At 40.0% G+C, this 17,152-nt stretch overlaps 1 protein-coding gene across 1 annotated transcript in view; it reads right to left on the bottom strand.

The window, feature by feature from the left end:
- Window positions 1–1,608: 1,608 nt before the first annotated feature.
- The window catches only part of LOC123667801 (polypeptide N-acetylgalactosaminyltransferase 1-like), a 40,708-nt gene continuing 25,164 nt past the window's right edge, over window positions 1,609–17,152 (bottom strand). The window contains exons 9-21 of the mRNA XM_045601640.1: window positions 16,328–16,464; window positions 15,841–16,014; window positions 13,204–13,279; window positions 12,379–12,538; window positions 11,304–11,358; window positions 6,405–6,636; window positions 5,522–5,614; window positions 4,981–5,184; window positions 4,303–4,370; window positions 3,685–3,791; window positions 2,897–2,967; window positions 2,222–2,334; window positions 1,609–1,792 (exon numbers count right to left, since the gene is read on the bottom strand). Coding sequence (XP_045457596.1) covers window positions 1,609–1,792; window positions 2,222–2,334; window positions 2,897–2,967; window positions 3,685–3,791; window positions 4,303–4,370; window positions 4,981–5,184; window positions 5,522–5,614; window positions 6,405–6,636; window positions 11,304–11,358; window positions 12,379–12,538; window positions 13,204–13,279; window positions 15,841–16,014; window positions 16,328–16,464 — 1,674 coding nt within the window. The remainder of the gene's footprint in view (window positions 1,793–2,221; window positions 2,335–2,896; window positions 2,968–3,684; window positions 3,792–4,302; window positions 4,371–4,980; window positions 5,185–5,521; window positions 5,615–6,404; window positions 6,637–11,303; window positions 11,359–12,378; window positions 12,539–13,203; window positions 13,280–15,840; window positions 16,015–16,327; window positions 16,465–17,152) is intronic.

Here is a 17,152-nt window from a genome sequence, read left to right as displayed (position 1 = left end):
TGAGTAGAACTTTATATTTACACTTGCGAATATAAATATCCCATAATCTGGTATTCGATAACGACAAAAAATACACGATAAACTTTTATCAGAGCCTTATCAGCAACCTTTGAAACAAACATACATTACATACAGATACTGTTACATATAGAGATCAGTGTACATAATTTATTAGAAGTCTGAAAAGGACGGCATTGTTAATTACCTAAGCAAAAAGGCTATAAAGATTTAGGTGAAGAAAAGGCTATGAAGTGAAAATAGCCAATATACTACTTACACCAAAAAAGAGGCGGATATAATACATAATTTACAATTAAATAACCGTGTTTGCTCGCAAACGAAATAAAACCGACTTCAATTACATCGACAAGTAATACAATGTAGGTAGACGAAAAAATAGTCAAGTAAATACGCATTATCAAAGATTACTCCAAAAATAGTCATCAGATCTCGTTCAAATTTAAATGAGACCACATGACAAGCACCACCTTACGATTTAGAAAGAACCTCCCCCTTTTTACAAGTCGGTTAAAAATATATTTTGATGTAAACTTCTGATCTTAAATTTTTTGATTTTAAGCTGTGTTAAATTATCATAATTATGTATTAATTTATCAAATTTATCACATTGAGTTATCGCGTCATCGTCCCAACGATTAGTCCGTCTTGTACGTGATATTGAATATTTTTTAATATCATAAAAATTACGTTACAACGTAAACATTGGTTTTATAAGTCACACATTTCATATAGTATCAAACGTGGGGTCTAAATGACCCCATTATAACTAGTAAGGCCTAAATATTGCATTCAATTTCAAGATTATTTAAATTAAAAAAAAAATATTTTGTTTTGTCATCAAAGAGAGCAAAATTCAAGTCTTTACGTAAAACAATTAAAATATACATAATTAAAAAAAAATATTGTCATAATAAAATTTAATCTATTAAACATAAGTACATTTAAAAAAATAAGTAATATAAATATAGTTTGATACGAGAAAGATGAAAAATTCACTAAATCGCTATTGTAGCTAAATCTAACTCAGTTTGATACTTGAAAAATATTAATATAACAATTGAATTTATTTTCAAAATATCTATAATAGCAGTAAAAATGAATAACTAAAGCAATCAATAATATGGAACAAGACTTTCTGATTTGTTAAAATTGTGTGCAGATTATTATGAAATTATTATTTGCCAATTATTCAAACCCAATACACGCTATATACAAACTGAATGTATGAAATGTCATACAGATAAAGTTAAATATTAGCTTATCATAATCAACGCGCTAATATCAGGAACTACTGGCTCGAATTGAAAAACAATTTTTGTGTTGAATAGTCCATGTACCGAGGAAGGAGGAAGGAATGTGTGTAGCTGCGGGCCACAGCTAGTTATTACATAAATTGTGAACTCAACTTTCATTTATCAGACTATACAGAGTGTATACAAACAAGAGACATTAAACCAAGTCGTGTAGTCACGAGACAGTTCACAGCTGAACGTTGACTGCTGTGGACTGGTGTTGTGTGTGGCTTAGAAGTGGTCTGTAGTGTGTGGGTTGGATTAATGTCTCCCGCTTGTACAAAAATAATTTATATTAATCAGAACTATCACTATCCGATTCAGAAGTATCTCTATCAGTCCGAGACAACGCTATACTTCTATCTCTTTCACTCACGGTATCTTCCCTCTCACTCTCTGTCACCATATCTTCAGTATCGGCGCGACGTCGTTCGGGTGTGGGCGTGCTTATCGGTATAATTAGCTCACCGAGTAGATTGCTGGAATAATAATTATTTTAATTGAATCCCTGTGTTTTTGGTAAAAGTTAAGATTCTAAAGTTTTAAAAAGTAGTCAAAAAATTTTGTTGTCTGTAAAGTTGGTTCACGGACGATAGTATAAAGTGACAACGTCATAATCGAGTGGAAGAGAGATGCGGTGCAAGCGTACAATGAGCGTAACGGGACAATGAGTCATCCTTTTCCGTGAATGCAGCCGGCATTCATCGATTTATTAGACGTAATTACCTCAACAATTAATAAAAACGGTCTTAATTTCCTAATCGTCTAGTTTGTATACATGAAGCTTATATTAATCAAATATTGTATTGAAATTACAGTAAACAAAATAAACTAATTTTGAATGTTTAAGGATCTTTCGTACCAGTTATTGCTACTTAGTTCTGTATTCAATGCTATAAGAAACTTACGCGACATCGTCCGCGGTTCGTTTCCGCCAGCGGAAGAATTCGTCTCCGAAGTTGAAGGTGAGGTTGCTCCTCATCACGACCTTGACTGGCGCCACGGAGGGGGGGTCGCTCGTCTGGTAACGGGAACATGGAACAGGTAAGTCTTTTCAGCTCGGTAACATCTCTGGCCGAATGGAAAAATTAATTTTTGTTTTGGATAGTCCATTTACCGAGGCTATAGGCTACATAATATTTTAGTATGTGTTTTTCCTTAACGCGTGCAAAACCACGGAGAAGAGTTATTTTTTAATAACATTTTGAAGAACACAATGTTTCCTCACATTAGGCATAAGACAGGTGATGAAACAATTTTTACTTTATTATTGACTTTTTACCTTTTGTCCCTGTGGGTCTCCCCACCGTGCCTCGGAGAGCACGTTAAGCCATCGGTCCCGGTTGTTCTCATGTACACCTGATAGCGATCGTTACTCATAGTAGGGAATATAATATATCCGCCAACCCGCATTAGAACGTAAACGTAACGTAGTGGAAAGTTTCAATCCTTATCCTACATGGGGAAAGAGGTCTATGCCCAGCAGTGGGACGATACAGGCTGAATGTATATTGATTTTTGTCAAATCATAAGCAAAATTATAATTAATCTCTTGTTTCTTGTACGTATAATTAAAGTTTAACCTCGTCTGACGTATCGGAGTGCTCGTCTTTTCTGCGCCCAATCGTGTTGTTACGACGTTGGATGTTTTTCTCTGTGTGAAATGAGCAAAATTCATGAATAATTGACTTCCGATTCAAGGGTTGTGATTGTGATTTCAGCCCCAAGTATTGGAGTAGTATAGATTCATTTATATATGTTATAATTGTCAAAATCAAAATCATAAATAACTTTATTCAAACAGGCTTCAAATGCACTTGCAAATCGTCATTTTATAAATCAAAACTTTAAAAAGAAATTATTGTTTTTGTAAAAGTGAAGCTACCACCGATTCGGAATGTAGATTCTGCAGAGAAGAATCGGCAAGAAACTCCGAAGTTACTCTTTTGAAAAGTAATATATAAATTAATATTACTATAATGCTGTGTGGTTACAGCATCAAAAAAATATAGCTACCCCCTCTTTTGCCGTGGGTGTCGCAAGAGGCGACTAAGAGATAACACAGTTCAGACGGGCAGCAGCGTCTTCGGTGCGACAAAGCCAGCCTGCGGTCACCAACCCGCCTGCCAGTGTGGTGACTATGGGCAACGCACATGGGTTCACGCCATTTTTGGCGTGAACTTGTGGAGGCCTATGTACAGTAGTGGACTGCGAAAGGCTGCTGTGATGATGATTATGCTGATGATGCTGATGATGATGATGATGATGATGATGATATTACTATAATAACATTATATTACTTGCCAATATAAACTGAAGCCGGTTTGTTAACAAACAATTATTTAAGCTAATATCAAATAAGGCCACTCACCCACTGCTCGGTTCTCGACCGAATCCCTCATCTCAACGCTCGCGAGCATCGGAGTGTCCTCGATCGATGATGTTTTATCTACGTGGAGTGACTCCCAGTCGGATGGCCTGAAAACATTAATTAATTAATACATATATAAAAGCGAAAGGTCACTCATCACGAAATCTCCGAAACTATAACAGCTACAAACTTGAAATTTGGCAGGTAGGTTTCTTATAGAGCTTAGACATCCACTAAAAATGAATTTTATGAAACTCAACCCCCAAGGGGATAGAACGGGGGTTGGAAGTTTGTATGAAAGTCCTATGTTTTTGAAGTAAGAGACTTGAAATTTAAAATGTATGCTCTTTAGATAATGAGAAGGTGTCCAAATAATCTATCTTTAGAAATTAACTCCCTTTTGGGGTTAAAACGGGGGATGGTAGGTTGACTCACTCATCACGAAATCTCGAAAATACGACGAAAATATAGTTTATTAGTTGTTCATTTCAGTCTAAAGTTATACTTTATTACTTAAAATGAAACAGACACTAAAATACTTTGTTTTACATCCATCAGATAAGCCTTATCGGCAACTTATCTGTAAGCTAACTTTATATGACAGATAAGTTTTCTCACGTGGTAGGAGTCTTGGTCGTCTTCACTCTTCCTCTTGATTTAACTCTTTTCCGCTTCTTTGAGACGCGCTGCAAATAGTTTCAAAAAAATATTTAAAAACAATCTCCCACTTAACATTTATTACAAATATTTTTGAAGTGTCACGTTTTAAGAATCGTTGTGATTTGAAATTCTATGAAACGAAAATGCGTCACAATAAAAAGAAGCAAACACATAAATGCACAGGAGAGAATGAGACGGATTACATTACTGCGCAAGACGCGTTTTGGATGGCGCTTACGATCTTTTTAACGAGACCGTGCCCATCGCCGATAGAAAAAATCGCAACGGTCTACCTTCCTACAACTTTTCAGAAGTTTCGCTTCTGCCGTGCGGGAATTGAGCACACGAACTTTTATTTTTAACTAAGTTAATGAATTACCATCTTTTGACCCCTTCCCCATCTTTATCTAAGATGGTCACGTTTATGAGACCACCTAGTGTTACGTGACATATTTTACTAATTATTTATTAAAACATCATTTTCGACATTATTTTTATTTCCATTCAACTAACAAATAGATATATTAATTTTTGAAATGTGATGTCACAGAATTTTGGATATGATGTAATTTATGGATGGCCACACACCATAACACGCATTACATAGAAGAAAATTTACCTAAAAATGGAACATACCTGAGTAGTGACTTTGGGAGTCACTTCTACAAAGTCTTCTATGATAATCTTTTTCTCTTCCGGTTCCTGTTTCTGCCTCTCGATGGCGGTATTGGCAATATTGGCGGAATTGGCGATATCTGCGATATTGGCGATATCCGCTGCGTTCATATGTTCTAAGGGCTCGGTTTTGTGTTTCTTGTGTTTATGTTTCTTTTGATGTTTCTGGATTTTGATATTTAAATATTAATTTACATTATAAATACTCGTATCAGCAATTATAAAAAGTCCTTGGTTTGTATTTGGAAAACGTAATGACCTTGATGGCAAATGCGTTTAGCAATAACTAAAAAAGAATTTTTTGTTGTCAACTACAATTCAATTATCATAAATTATATAATAATTAGATAATTGTCAGAACTAACAATGTTGAATTGAGGTTAATTGGCAAAATTTTCGCTTTCGCTGGAAACTTATCCAAAAGTTTTTCAAACAAAATATTTTGACTATTACAATTTTGTCCAAGGTGAAAAAAGGTCAAGTATATCAGTAATTATCTTACCGGTGCCTCGTGCTCTGGTTCCGGCGGAGAATGTTCGCGTTTGTCAAGATCCGACACTTTATTGTGTTCAAAAACACGCCCGTTGTTGATCACCTGGAAAATAAGACCAATAACTATTAAACCGGAATTTGAAGAAACGGTCACATCAATAATTTCATTTTATGGCAATTTTTGGCCTCTTTTACAAAGTACCCGATACTCTACAAACTGGTGGATCGATTACGAACAAACATAGCTAAGGACCACAGAAGGAAATTAGCTTTGGCGTGACAAGCCCCCCACCGAAATAGATAGTTCCGTTTTGAGAGGCTACGATGCCACGGAAAGATACTACGTCAAACTTATAAAACCCCTCTTATTGCGTGGGGGGGGGGGGGTAAAAATCATTACAGATTTACAGAAACTTATTTTAGGATGGCTGTCTGAACCTCATTCATTACCTGAACTTCTGACTCGACCTTGTTAATAAACTTTTTTTCGCACAAACTTTCTAAAAGCTATACTCTCATTTGATTCTGGAGATATTCTTAAAAATACGAATAAATTTTAGCACGAAATATTACATTATTATTTAACTGAGGTAAGCCACAGCAAGAAAATTGCTGCTTGAAAAATGGAGCAGCCCTACTGTACGGGTAGTAGCTTGATTTTACAGAAGATCACAGCTAAATAATACTGCTTTCAAGCAGTATTGTGTTCCTGTTGGTGAGTAAGGTGACCAGAGCTCCTGGGGGGATTGGGGATTGGGTCGGCAACGCGCTTGCGATGCTTCTGGTGTTCAGGCGTCTATAAGCTACAGTAATCGCTTAGCATCAGGTGAGCCGTACGCTTATTTGCCGACCCAGTTATATATTTAAAGAAAAACCTGATGCAATTTCCTTACCTTGATATCCTTCTCATTGAGGATGGTCACCAGATCTCTTACAAAGCTGTTGTTGGGGAACAGCCTCTTATGCTTGCAGTACACATCGACTTCCAGGTGATCTTCTGTCCCATTTGCTTCACGAACTAGCTTCAATATAAACTTATTTTTTTTGCTCTTGTGTTTGTTCTTACGTTTATTGTGTTTACGACGTGAGGGTTCCTCGTGGTAGAGGAGAGAGCGGGAGACTCTTCTGGAAGGTAAAATAATTGTTTTTGGGATAGGAGTTCTGACGTTTATCTTCTGTGCTTTCGTGATTCGGAATGTTATATAGCCTATTTCATTTACAGTCAAGTTTTATGATGATAATTAAATTTTCAGATCCTTATGACCTGTTGGAGCTCAACTAATAAAGTACAGAATATAGAGTCACAAGTTGTGAATAGAATCTGACAGATAAATAAATAGATAATAAAAAAATACCTACACAATACACACACGGTCGTCTGCTCCTAAAGTAAGTAACTTAATGCTTGTATTATAGGTAACATTCGGCTGATATAGCTACATTTTTTTTATACACATAGGTACAAGGAAATAATACATATATAAATACAAATATTACACCCAGACACAGGCGGGAATCGAACCCAAAACCCGCAGAGCAGAAAGCATGGCCACTACAAACGGCGCCAACGGGCTAGTCATAGATAAAGTTGAGCTTGATGGAGAAACAAAAAAACAAACATATTGTTAAGGACACACAAAGAAACTAGCGCCATCTAGCGGCAACCATTGAAACCACGCAAATACAGAGACCGCATGAAACTCTCTACTCAATACTAGATGGCGTTAGAGGTACTACTGTGGAACTATATAGAAGTATAGTCTCGAAAGCCGGGTGCATGCGCGAACTTTCCAGAATGGTCTGGGCCTTGTGTCGGCCGATATAAATAGCCGCAGGTAGGCGAGCGAGTACAGTTCAGTTTGAGCGATCTTCGAGGCGACTTCAAGAGTGAAAACTAGTGATCAAGAGTGGTACCAGCGAAACCTACGACATTGGCTACGACTGAGGACATCGTGAGTGCTTAGTGTTTGAGCTTAGTGCTTAGTGTTTGAACCTAGTGCTTTGTGTTGGACCTAGTGCTTGTGAATAAAGTCTTGAAAAGAGTCAGCAGGTCTTTCTCTCCAAATCCTTCGAACCTTAACACGTAACAACTGGTGTCGGAAGTGAGATTTGGAGATGCCATTGACTCCGAGAGAAGACTTTAAGGACGTCAAGGGCGTCAGGACAAGGGCGCAACGAGCTGCGGAGTCCACACCTACTGGGGACCAAGATCCGCCCACCGTAGACCAAGCCCCGCCCACTGACCCCGCCTATCATGCCCCGCCCACTGACCACGCCCACCAGGCCCCGCCCACCCGGGCTCAGGCCCGCCCACCCGGGCTCAGGCCCCGCCCACTCAGAGTCAGGCTCCGCCCACTCGGACACAGGCTCCGCCCACTCGGGCTCAGGCCCCGCCCACTTTGTATCAGGCCCCGCCCACCGGACCCGTCCACCTTACCACGCCCACCAGTGACACCGTAACTTCTACAGACCCTCAAGTGGCTCTTCAATTAGGAAGTTTAATTAAATTAATGGAGCTGCAAAGGGCTGAAATTCGTAGTGCTTTGCAAGAATCACAAGAGCAAACAAGTTTTAAATTGCAAGAATTACAAGAGCAAACAAATTTCAAATTGCAAGAATCACAAGAGCAACAAAAGGCTGAAATTCGTGGTGCTTTTCAAGAATCACAAGAGCAACAAAAGGCTGAAATTCGTGGTGCTTTGCAAGAATTACAAGAGCAACAAAAAGAGCTCCAAGAAAAAACGCTTTGGGCTATAAAAGATGTTAGCGACGCGGTGACTAAGCTTCGAAAAGATGTCGACGTAGTGGAAGAACGAGTTACCGGGTTAGGATTGGATCTTGAAAATGTGAAAACCGGCCTCACTGAACTACAGAAGAGAGTAGTACGCCTTGAAACCATGGGAATTGCAATGTCTAGTGGAACTACCGGACTGGCACAAGGACCAAAAGTTAAAGTGCCTCCATACGACGGCACTACTTCGTGGAACGCTTATCGTCGACAATTCCAGACTGTTGCTACTGCCAACGGATGGACGGAAGAGCAATGCCTGACCGCTCTCACTGTTGCGCTCAGAGGGCAAGCTTTGTCGGTTCTGGAAACTCTGTCACATACAGGAAACGGGTTCCAAGACTTGATGGAGGCACTTGAATCCCGATACGGGGATCGACATCTGGAGCACGTGTTCCGTGCCCAACTGCGTGACAGAGTCCAACGCTCAGGAGAAGGACTACAACAATGGGCGTTGGAAATTGAAAAACTCGTCAGGAAGGCACACCCAGGAGCCGACACCAAGATGGTAAACACGAATATTGTTCAAGCATTTGTCGACGGAATCAAAGACCTGGAGGTCAGAGCTGCAGTAAGGCTTCGTCACCACACCTCGTTAAAGGAAGCATTGGCGCATGCTTTGGAGGTCGAGGCTGTTCGCCATGACATACGGCAGACCCATAAGATCCGCGAGGTCTCTGAGGAAGTCAAAGTAGTTAAGGCTCCTACGAAGAAAAGTTCTGGAGTCATGTGCTACAAGTGCGGCGAGAGGGGCCATCTTCAGCTCAACTGTCCGCAAAAGAAGACCCAGATAGCAAGGATGGAAAGGATCGAGGAACAAATAGAGGAGCTGAAGAAGCAAGGGGTTTCGCCTCCTGCCCGGGGTCAGGAGTATGACTTCAAGACGAAACACCGAAGCGGAAAGATACATGGGAATGCCGATGCACTCTCACGAAGGCAGTGTTCGGAAGTCTGCAAACATTGTGTTAAGCAGGATTCTAATGAAGTAGCATTAAAGTTAACGAGAACAAGTCCTTTGGGTGTCTGGGAGAATGATGCTATAAGGGAAGCTCAAGAAAGAGATGACGACCTTCGGCACATCATCACATGGAAGAAACGGGGTGACGTAAAACCAATCTGGAGTGAGGTTGCACCCACTGGCGCTGTCACTAAGGCGTACTGGGCTCAATGGGACAGTCTGATACTTCAAAACGGAATTTTCTACCGGAAATGAGAGAAGACTAACGGCAGAGAGTTCCACCTTCAGATAATTGTCCCAAGAAGGAGAGTACCAGATGTTCTCCGTGAAATACATGATGGCGTATCAGGAGGTCATCTAGGTGTCAAGAGGACGTTAACAAAAGTGCGAGAACGATTCTACTGGTTGCATTGTCGAGATGATGTACAGGATTGGTGCCGCAAATGTACTACTTGCGCTGCTGTGAAAGGACCACAGACCAGGAGCCGTGGGAATCTGCGGTTGTATAACGTCGCGCGTCGGTGCACCGTGGGAACGAATTGCAGTTGATGTAGCGGGGCCATTTCCTGTAACGGAATCGGGAAACAAGTATTTTATGGTCGTCATGGACTACTTCACCAAATGGCCCGAAGTGTTCGCCATACCAAACCAAGAAGCTACAACAGTCGCTTCTAAGTTAGTCGAAGAAGTGATATGTCGCTTTGGTGTGCCTCTAGAAATCAATTCTGATCAGGGCAGGAACTTCGAATCGCAAGTGTTCCAAGAAGTATGCAGAATTTTGGGTATAAATAAGACGAGGACCACCGCGTACCATCCACAGTCTGATGGAAAGGTTGAGAGATTTAACCAGACCCTTGAGAGGCATTTGGCGAAATTGGTAGACGACAAACAAAAGGATTGGGACAAGTATATACCACTCTTCCTTTTGTCGTACCGAACCGCCGAGCATGAGAGCATAAAAGCTACCCCGGCGTATGTCAATTACGGTAGAGAATTACGAATACCAGTAGACCTATTGACTGGAGGGGCACCGGAGGGACCAAATACCGTACAAGACTATGTCAGCGATTTAAGGGAAAAAATGCGCTATATACACGCCTTGATTCGGGAAAATGGGTTACAGTCAAGTGAGAACATGAAAACCAGATACGACCGGAAATCGAACACGAGCGGCTTCAAGGAAGGGTCACTGGTGTGGCTGCATAACCCGACCCGCCGGAAAGGGAAATCTCCAAAGTTGCAGACCAAGTGGGAGGGTCCATACAAAGTGGTTACCCGACTGAATGATGTGACTTACAGGATTCAAAAGCAACCAAGAGGGACATTCAAAGTGGTACACATAGACCGTCTGGCGCGTTACCATGGCAGTAACAACGATGCTCGGGACGAGCATCTCTAAGAGGGGAGTAGTGTTAAGGAGACACAAAGAAACTAGCGCCATCTAGCGGCAACCATTGAAACCACGCAAATACAGAGACCGCATGAAACTCTCTACTCAATACTAGATGGCGTTAGAGGTACTACTGTGGAACTATATAGAAGTATAGTCTCGAAAGCCGGGTGCATGCGCGAACTTTCCAGAATGGTCTGGGCCTTGTGTCGGCCGATATAAATAGCCGCAGGTAGGCGAGCGAGTACAGTTCAGTTTGAGCGATCTTCGAGGCGACTTCAAGAGTGAAAACTAGTGATCAAGAGTGGTACCAGCGAAACCTACGACATTGGCTACGACTGAGGACATCGTGAGTGCTTAGTGTTTGAGCTTAGTGCTTAGTGTTTGAACCTAGTGCTTTGTGTTGGACCTAGTGCTTGTGAATAAAGTCTTGAAAAGAGTCAGCAGGTCTTTCTCTCCAAATCCTTCGAACCCTAACACGTAACAATATTGTGTTATGTCTGTTGTGTACTGAGATTTTAGGCACTTTCTTTTTCAGAAAATGGTTACCTTTTAATGCTTGTTTTGTGTCTTCCCATAAAGATTGTACGTCTTTTAGATAGGGTTTATGTAGTAACTAAAATATTAAAAGTATAAACAAAGTTAAATTATCTTACCGTTGTCCTCTTAACCTCCGCAGTTTGATCTCCTTTTCGCTCGGTTCCGGACTATCTGTAACAATAATGTAGTTACACAACACGATCATACATTGTATAGAATTATTATTAATACTAACTGGACGTTCTGACATAATTAAATATAATAAATATGTATAACACACATACACACACACACACAGTCATCTAGGTCTAGGTCATCTGGTTCCTAGGACAAGTACTTAAATGCCTGGTGTTTTAGACTTATAAGTAAAAGTACACTTAGGACACTTTTTAATACATATGTGTATATTTTTAAAGCTATATATACGGTATCTTTGATTGTAAGCTATTACCGTAGCCTATGTCTGTACTATAGTGTAGAATAGCTGTGTAGCTACGGCATTAAAGTATATAGCCACCTCCTTTCTTCCCGTTGGTATCGTAAGAGGCGACTAAAGGATAACAGTTCCACTACTACCTTGGAATTTAAAAAGACAACAGATGGCGTGATAACCATCCAACTGCTGGCTTTGAAACACACAGGCCGAAGACGGGCAGCAGCGTCTTCGGTGCGACAAAGCCAGTACTGCGGTCACCAACCCGCCTGCCCAGCGTGGTAACTATGGGCAACACAGATGAGTTCGCGCCATTTTTGGCGCGAACTTGTGGAGGCCTATGTCCAGCAGTGGACTGCAATAGGCTGAAATGATGATTTGTGATGATGTCTATGTACACCAGGAAGTATCTGATTAGATAAATATCAAAACCTTACAGAAGAATAGAGCTAAATAAAACTGCTTTCAAGCAGTGTTGTATTCCTGTAGCGAGTAAGATGACCAGAGCTCCTGGTGGGAATTGGGGGTAGGGTCGGCAACGCGCTTACGACGCTTCTGGTGTTGCAGGCGTCTATAAGCTACGGTAATCTCTTACCATCAGGTGAGCCGTACGCTTGTTTGACGACCTAATTATATTTTTTTTAAATCAAATATATATACAAGTTTTATAAAAATCGGTCAAGCCGTTCGGAGAAGTTCCGTAACAAATACTGTGACACGAGATTTATATGTATTAGAGGAGATAGTGGCGCACTAACCCGCCAGTTTGAAGTCGTTAAGCTCGCTGTAGTCGATGTCCCAGCGCTGCGCCCCGCTGTCGCTGCAGCGCTGCGCGCGCGCGTCCTCGCCCGCCGCTACTGTTAGACAGAGCCCGCTGTCCACGTGCTGCAGCTGCTTACTGGGCAAGTAGCGCCATTTCTACAAACAATCACGCCACCTGATACCTCCATTTGAGCAGTTTATCCTTAATGAAGGTCATGTTAGTTTTGTACAATCATTAGTATTGTATCGTATTTCTTTTTGAGATGGCGCTGCCAAATCAACATTTATAGAATTATAGCGGACTCAACGTTTGGATATAAGACTTATGTATTAGCTTAGCTTAAGCTTATGTAAGAAATTAACAAACGCACTAGTCGTCGCTACGATTTTCGAGGGTTTCCCTGCGATTTCTCTGAAATTCCATCATCAGACCCTGGTCTCCTTATTACGGTACCAAACTTGAAATATTTCCTTTCCAACAAAAAAAGTATTATTAAAATCGGTTCATAAACGACGAAGTTACCCCCGAACATACATAATATATATATATAGTCGAATTGAGTAACCTCCTCCTTTTTTGAAGTCGGTTAAAAATGGTATTGTCTGACGAATTTTTGGAAGATTTCAGAAAGCAGTGTCAGATTAAGCTCAAATATTTCTTTTACTTCGAAATATGTTCCTGTTAATGCGGTCCAAAGAAAAAATAACTTAAAATTTAATGATATACATCAGCAAAAAAATCCTAGAACATTTTATCGATCTATAAACTTAAAATATACATTATCACAAAATCGCAGCATTATTTTATAAGTAACACTAACCTGTCCACGCTGCTTCCCGTGACAAGTCACCATAAGAACGCGTCTGCTGACATCTTCGCCTACCACTCCTGCGTGCCTGGGAATAAATAGTTTATTAAGAGTCTGAAGGCGTCACCAGCCTCGATTCGATTCTTATAAAAATAAGACTTATACCTTTGAAGATATAATAGCAATCGACGTAATTCGCTGCTCGGCAGCAAAAGCGTCATAATTACAGATTGCAATCAGGCGTTTTCAATCTGGCCGGATCCGGACCGGATTGATCAAACCATAATAACCGAACTTTTGAAGTGAAACTTCTTTTGGCGTATGAGGGTAAAATTCTTACGGATGAAACGCGATAATAATAATATTAGCGTCACGAAGATGTGCAACGTTTTTGTCGAACAACAGAGCCACCTGGCGTGTACTATTGAAACTACAAAGGTAGCTTTTATTACAATCAAAAAATTTTTCGAAATGTAACTTCATTAGGCACATGAGAGAAAATTTTTTACGGACGAAACGGCAACGCTTTTGTCGAATAATAGAACCATCTAGCGTGTACTATAGAAACTACAAAGTTTATTACATTAATATCGATAGTATTACATTGCAAACTAACTAGATGGCGCTGGAACGGAAATCTAAAGCTTTAGATTTGTATAAATATAAACGGGATTTAAAAATTAGTTTACCAAAGAAGTTTCACTTCTGACACGTGTACTTTGTACGCACGCACTTTTTTTTCCATTCCAACGTAAATATACCTTAAGACTAATTTTATAATGAGACAAAAATGTAAATCTGAGTTTGAAAATAAATTTTATATCAAAGAAGTGGCTGAAAACTATCGGTCAAGTATTTTATCTCGTCAAAGGACTCCTACACTCAAGAATCAGCTCTTACTTTCAATAGAGCGGTTATTTTGTTCAAAATATGCATTCACCGGATCTGGTTATCGGTGATCCGGTAAGTGTATAATGATACCGGATGCACTGGATTACTGAATCCTGTTTACCGGATTACAATCCCTAGTCATAATGTACAAACATTATGTTTACCGTCGCTTTTTGTTGCCGAGGAGCGCTATTTCGGAATCACTTCTCAAGGTTCGCATATAGGACCTATTTTATTTATTGTTTTTATTGTTGTTGATTTTAAAAATATTTTAAAGGAATATGAAATAATCGTTTTCCACAAAATTATAATTAAAAGCAACCTGTGAAAACATTACGTCATTGCTGCATTGATACTTATGCAGTAAATATAAATTAAAGGAAACGCGCAGCGTCAACGATCCCCATATTGTACTATGTAATGCGTAATATTTTCTTAATATTATTAATTATTATATATATATATATATATATATATATATATATATTGTTTTATATATATTCTTATAATCAGTATCCCGTTAGACTAATTCTAGACGTTACACACGATTATACCTGCAATGACTTGATTCTAGTCAGAATAAACAAATATTTTACACACACACACACTGTCGTCAGCTCCAGGAGTTAAGGAAGTTAGGAAGCTACTAAGATTTTAGTTAACAGCTGTATTCAATACATAAAAATAAATACACCCACGGGCGGGAATCGAATCCACAATCCTAGCTTGTCAATAATAAACTTCTTAGCTTTAGAATATTATGATTGGATATATTTAGTCTGAACATTTTTGAATATCATATCAAAAATTGACCGCTCCAGCGGGATTCGAACCCGCGTCTTCGACATACCGTGTCGACGCTCTAGCCAATTAAGCTATGGAACGATATACTCGCTAGAGCGAAACTTTTGATATGATGATTTTTACTTTCGGTTTAAGCGAACCGTGGCGCCGTCTATAGTGAGTTCTTTACAGAGACTCGTAACTATTCAAAGTTTCATATTACAATGAAAATCTTTGACAGGAGACGACACCATGCTATTTTTAATATGTACGAAGACGCGGGTTCGAATCCCGCTGGAGCGGTCAATTTTTGATATGATATTCAAAAATGTTTAGAATTCCTAATTGTGGGTAACACAAAAATAAAAATCGTACATATTAAAAATAGCATGGTGTCGTCTCCTGTCAAAGATTTTCATTGTAATATGAAACTTTGAATAGTTACGAGTCTCTGTAAAGAACTCACTATAGACGGTGCCACGGTTCGCTTAAACCGAAAGTAAAAATCATCATATCAAAAGTTTCGCTCTAGCGAGTATATCGTTCCATAGCTTAATTGGCTAGAGCGTCGACACGGTATGTCGAAGACGCGGGTTCGAATCCCGCTGGAGCGGTCAATTTTTGATATGATATTCAAAAATGTTTAGAATTCCTAATTGTGGGTAACACAAAAATAAAAATCGTACATATTATATTTAGTCTGTTTCTGTGTATGTGTTGCTGAGATAGGTTACAGCAGGAAATATCCGGCACAACATCTGGAGAAGTCCGACTGGGGAAGTACCCTCGACCTTACAGAAGATCACAGCTAAATAGCACTGCTCACAAGCCATTTTTTGTTTCCTGTGGTGAGGAAGATGGATGAGTCTCCCGGACTGGGTCGACAGTAGGATCAGCAACGCGCTTGCGATGCTTCTGGCGTTGCAGGCGTTTAGAAGCTACGGTAATGGCTTACCATCAGGTGAAGTCACTTACCTCTTGTACTGCACTTCAGCGCACTTTTCCTCGTCCCGTAGCTCGCCACGCAGCGACAGAGCGAAGTGTTGGGTGGGCTCTAACCGCGCGTGGCACGAGTACACCCCCAGAGCCGCCGCCTCCCCCTCCCGTTGTAATGTGTCGAGACACAACCCACTGGCCGCGTTGCGGAACCTGAACATACCACTACTGTACTACTGGACCAAATTCACCAATAGCGCCCACTCTCAATGTGGACACTGGACCGCGTTTACCATGACTGGTAAACGGTCTTTTTGGATAGTCATTCTTTTTATAAATTATGTACCGCCGTGCTTAGGTATAAAGCAGTACACACAAGAAAAAGTAGACGGTGTCAGAGGTAGGGACGACGAAACATTTGCGATACTCCTGAAATTCCCTAGGCTACATTAACTTACCATCAGGTGGACCTTGCATCACCACCACATTCGTATAAAGTTAAATAAAACAAAGTAATTTAACTGACCTGCCAAATCCAAAGACATCTCGAACTGGAACAAATTTCTCCTTGTAAACGTTCTCGAGATACCACTGGAAACTCTTGCACTTCAACTTTTCGCGGAGCACACGGCGATGTGTGACGTCTCCTATTTTCGGATTTTTCTGGGAAAATTGGGGGCCAATATTATACCATTTGCCAACCCGCATTAGAGCAGCGTGGTGGATTAAGCTCTGATCCTTCTCCTACATGGGGAAAGAGGCCTATGCCCAGTAGTGGGATATTACAGGCTGAAACGTAATTATACCATTTGCAGCACATTTGATAAATTATAAAAGCATATAAAGTCCAATATTGATGTTAATTTTATTAAGGAGTAATCAGACTTTTCCTTTTTATCAGACTATTAATCAGACAGAAAGAGGAGGTTGCCAATTCAACTTTTTTTTAAAAGTGTTTTATCTCGGTTTGCTTCTTCGTTCCCAATACGCATCGCAAAAATTTGGAATGCCCTTCCGGCTTCCGTTTTTCCAACAAACTATAACTTGGGTATCTTTAAATCAAGAGTGAATCGGCATCTTCTAGGCAAGCGCGCACCACCTTAGGCTGCATCTTCACTTGCCATCAGGTGAGATCGCAGTCAAGCGCTAGTCTATATATTTAAAAAAAAATCTCATAACCTATAACTGGGTGTACACATTTTGACGATTCCTTTTTTATTCCAAAGCTTGTGCTTGTTGTGTGGGACCATTTAAATTAAAGCGAGATCTGAGTAGGTTTGGGTGTGTATTTTACTATATTTATCGATTTAAATTGAAGCCGATTTCTTTTTGTATAAGAACAAAAAATTAT

This window comes from Melitaea cinxia, chromosome 29, assembly GCF_905220565.1.
Source record: "Melitaea cinxia chromosome 29, ilMelCinx1.1, whole genome shotgun sequence".
Taxonomy (NCBI): Eukaryota; Metazoa; Arthropoda; class Insecta; order Lepidoptera; family Nymphalidae; genus Melitaea; species Melitaea cinxia.
The sequence above is the reverse complement of the archived record's forward strand: the minus strand, read 5'-3'. Positions and strand labels throughout refer to the sequence as shown.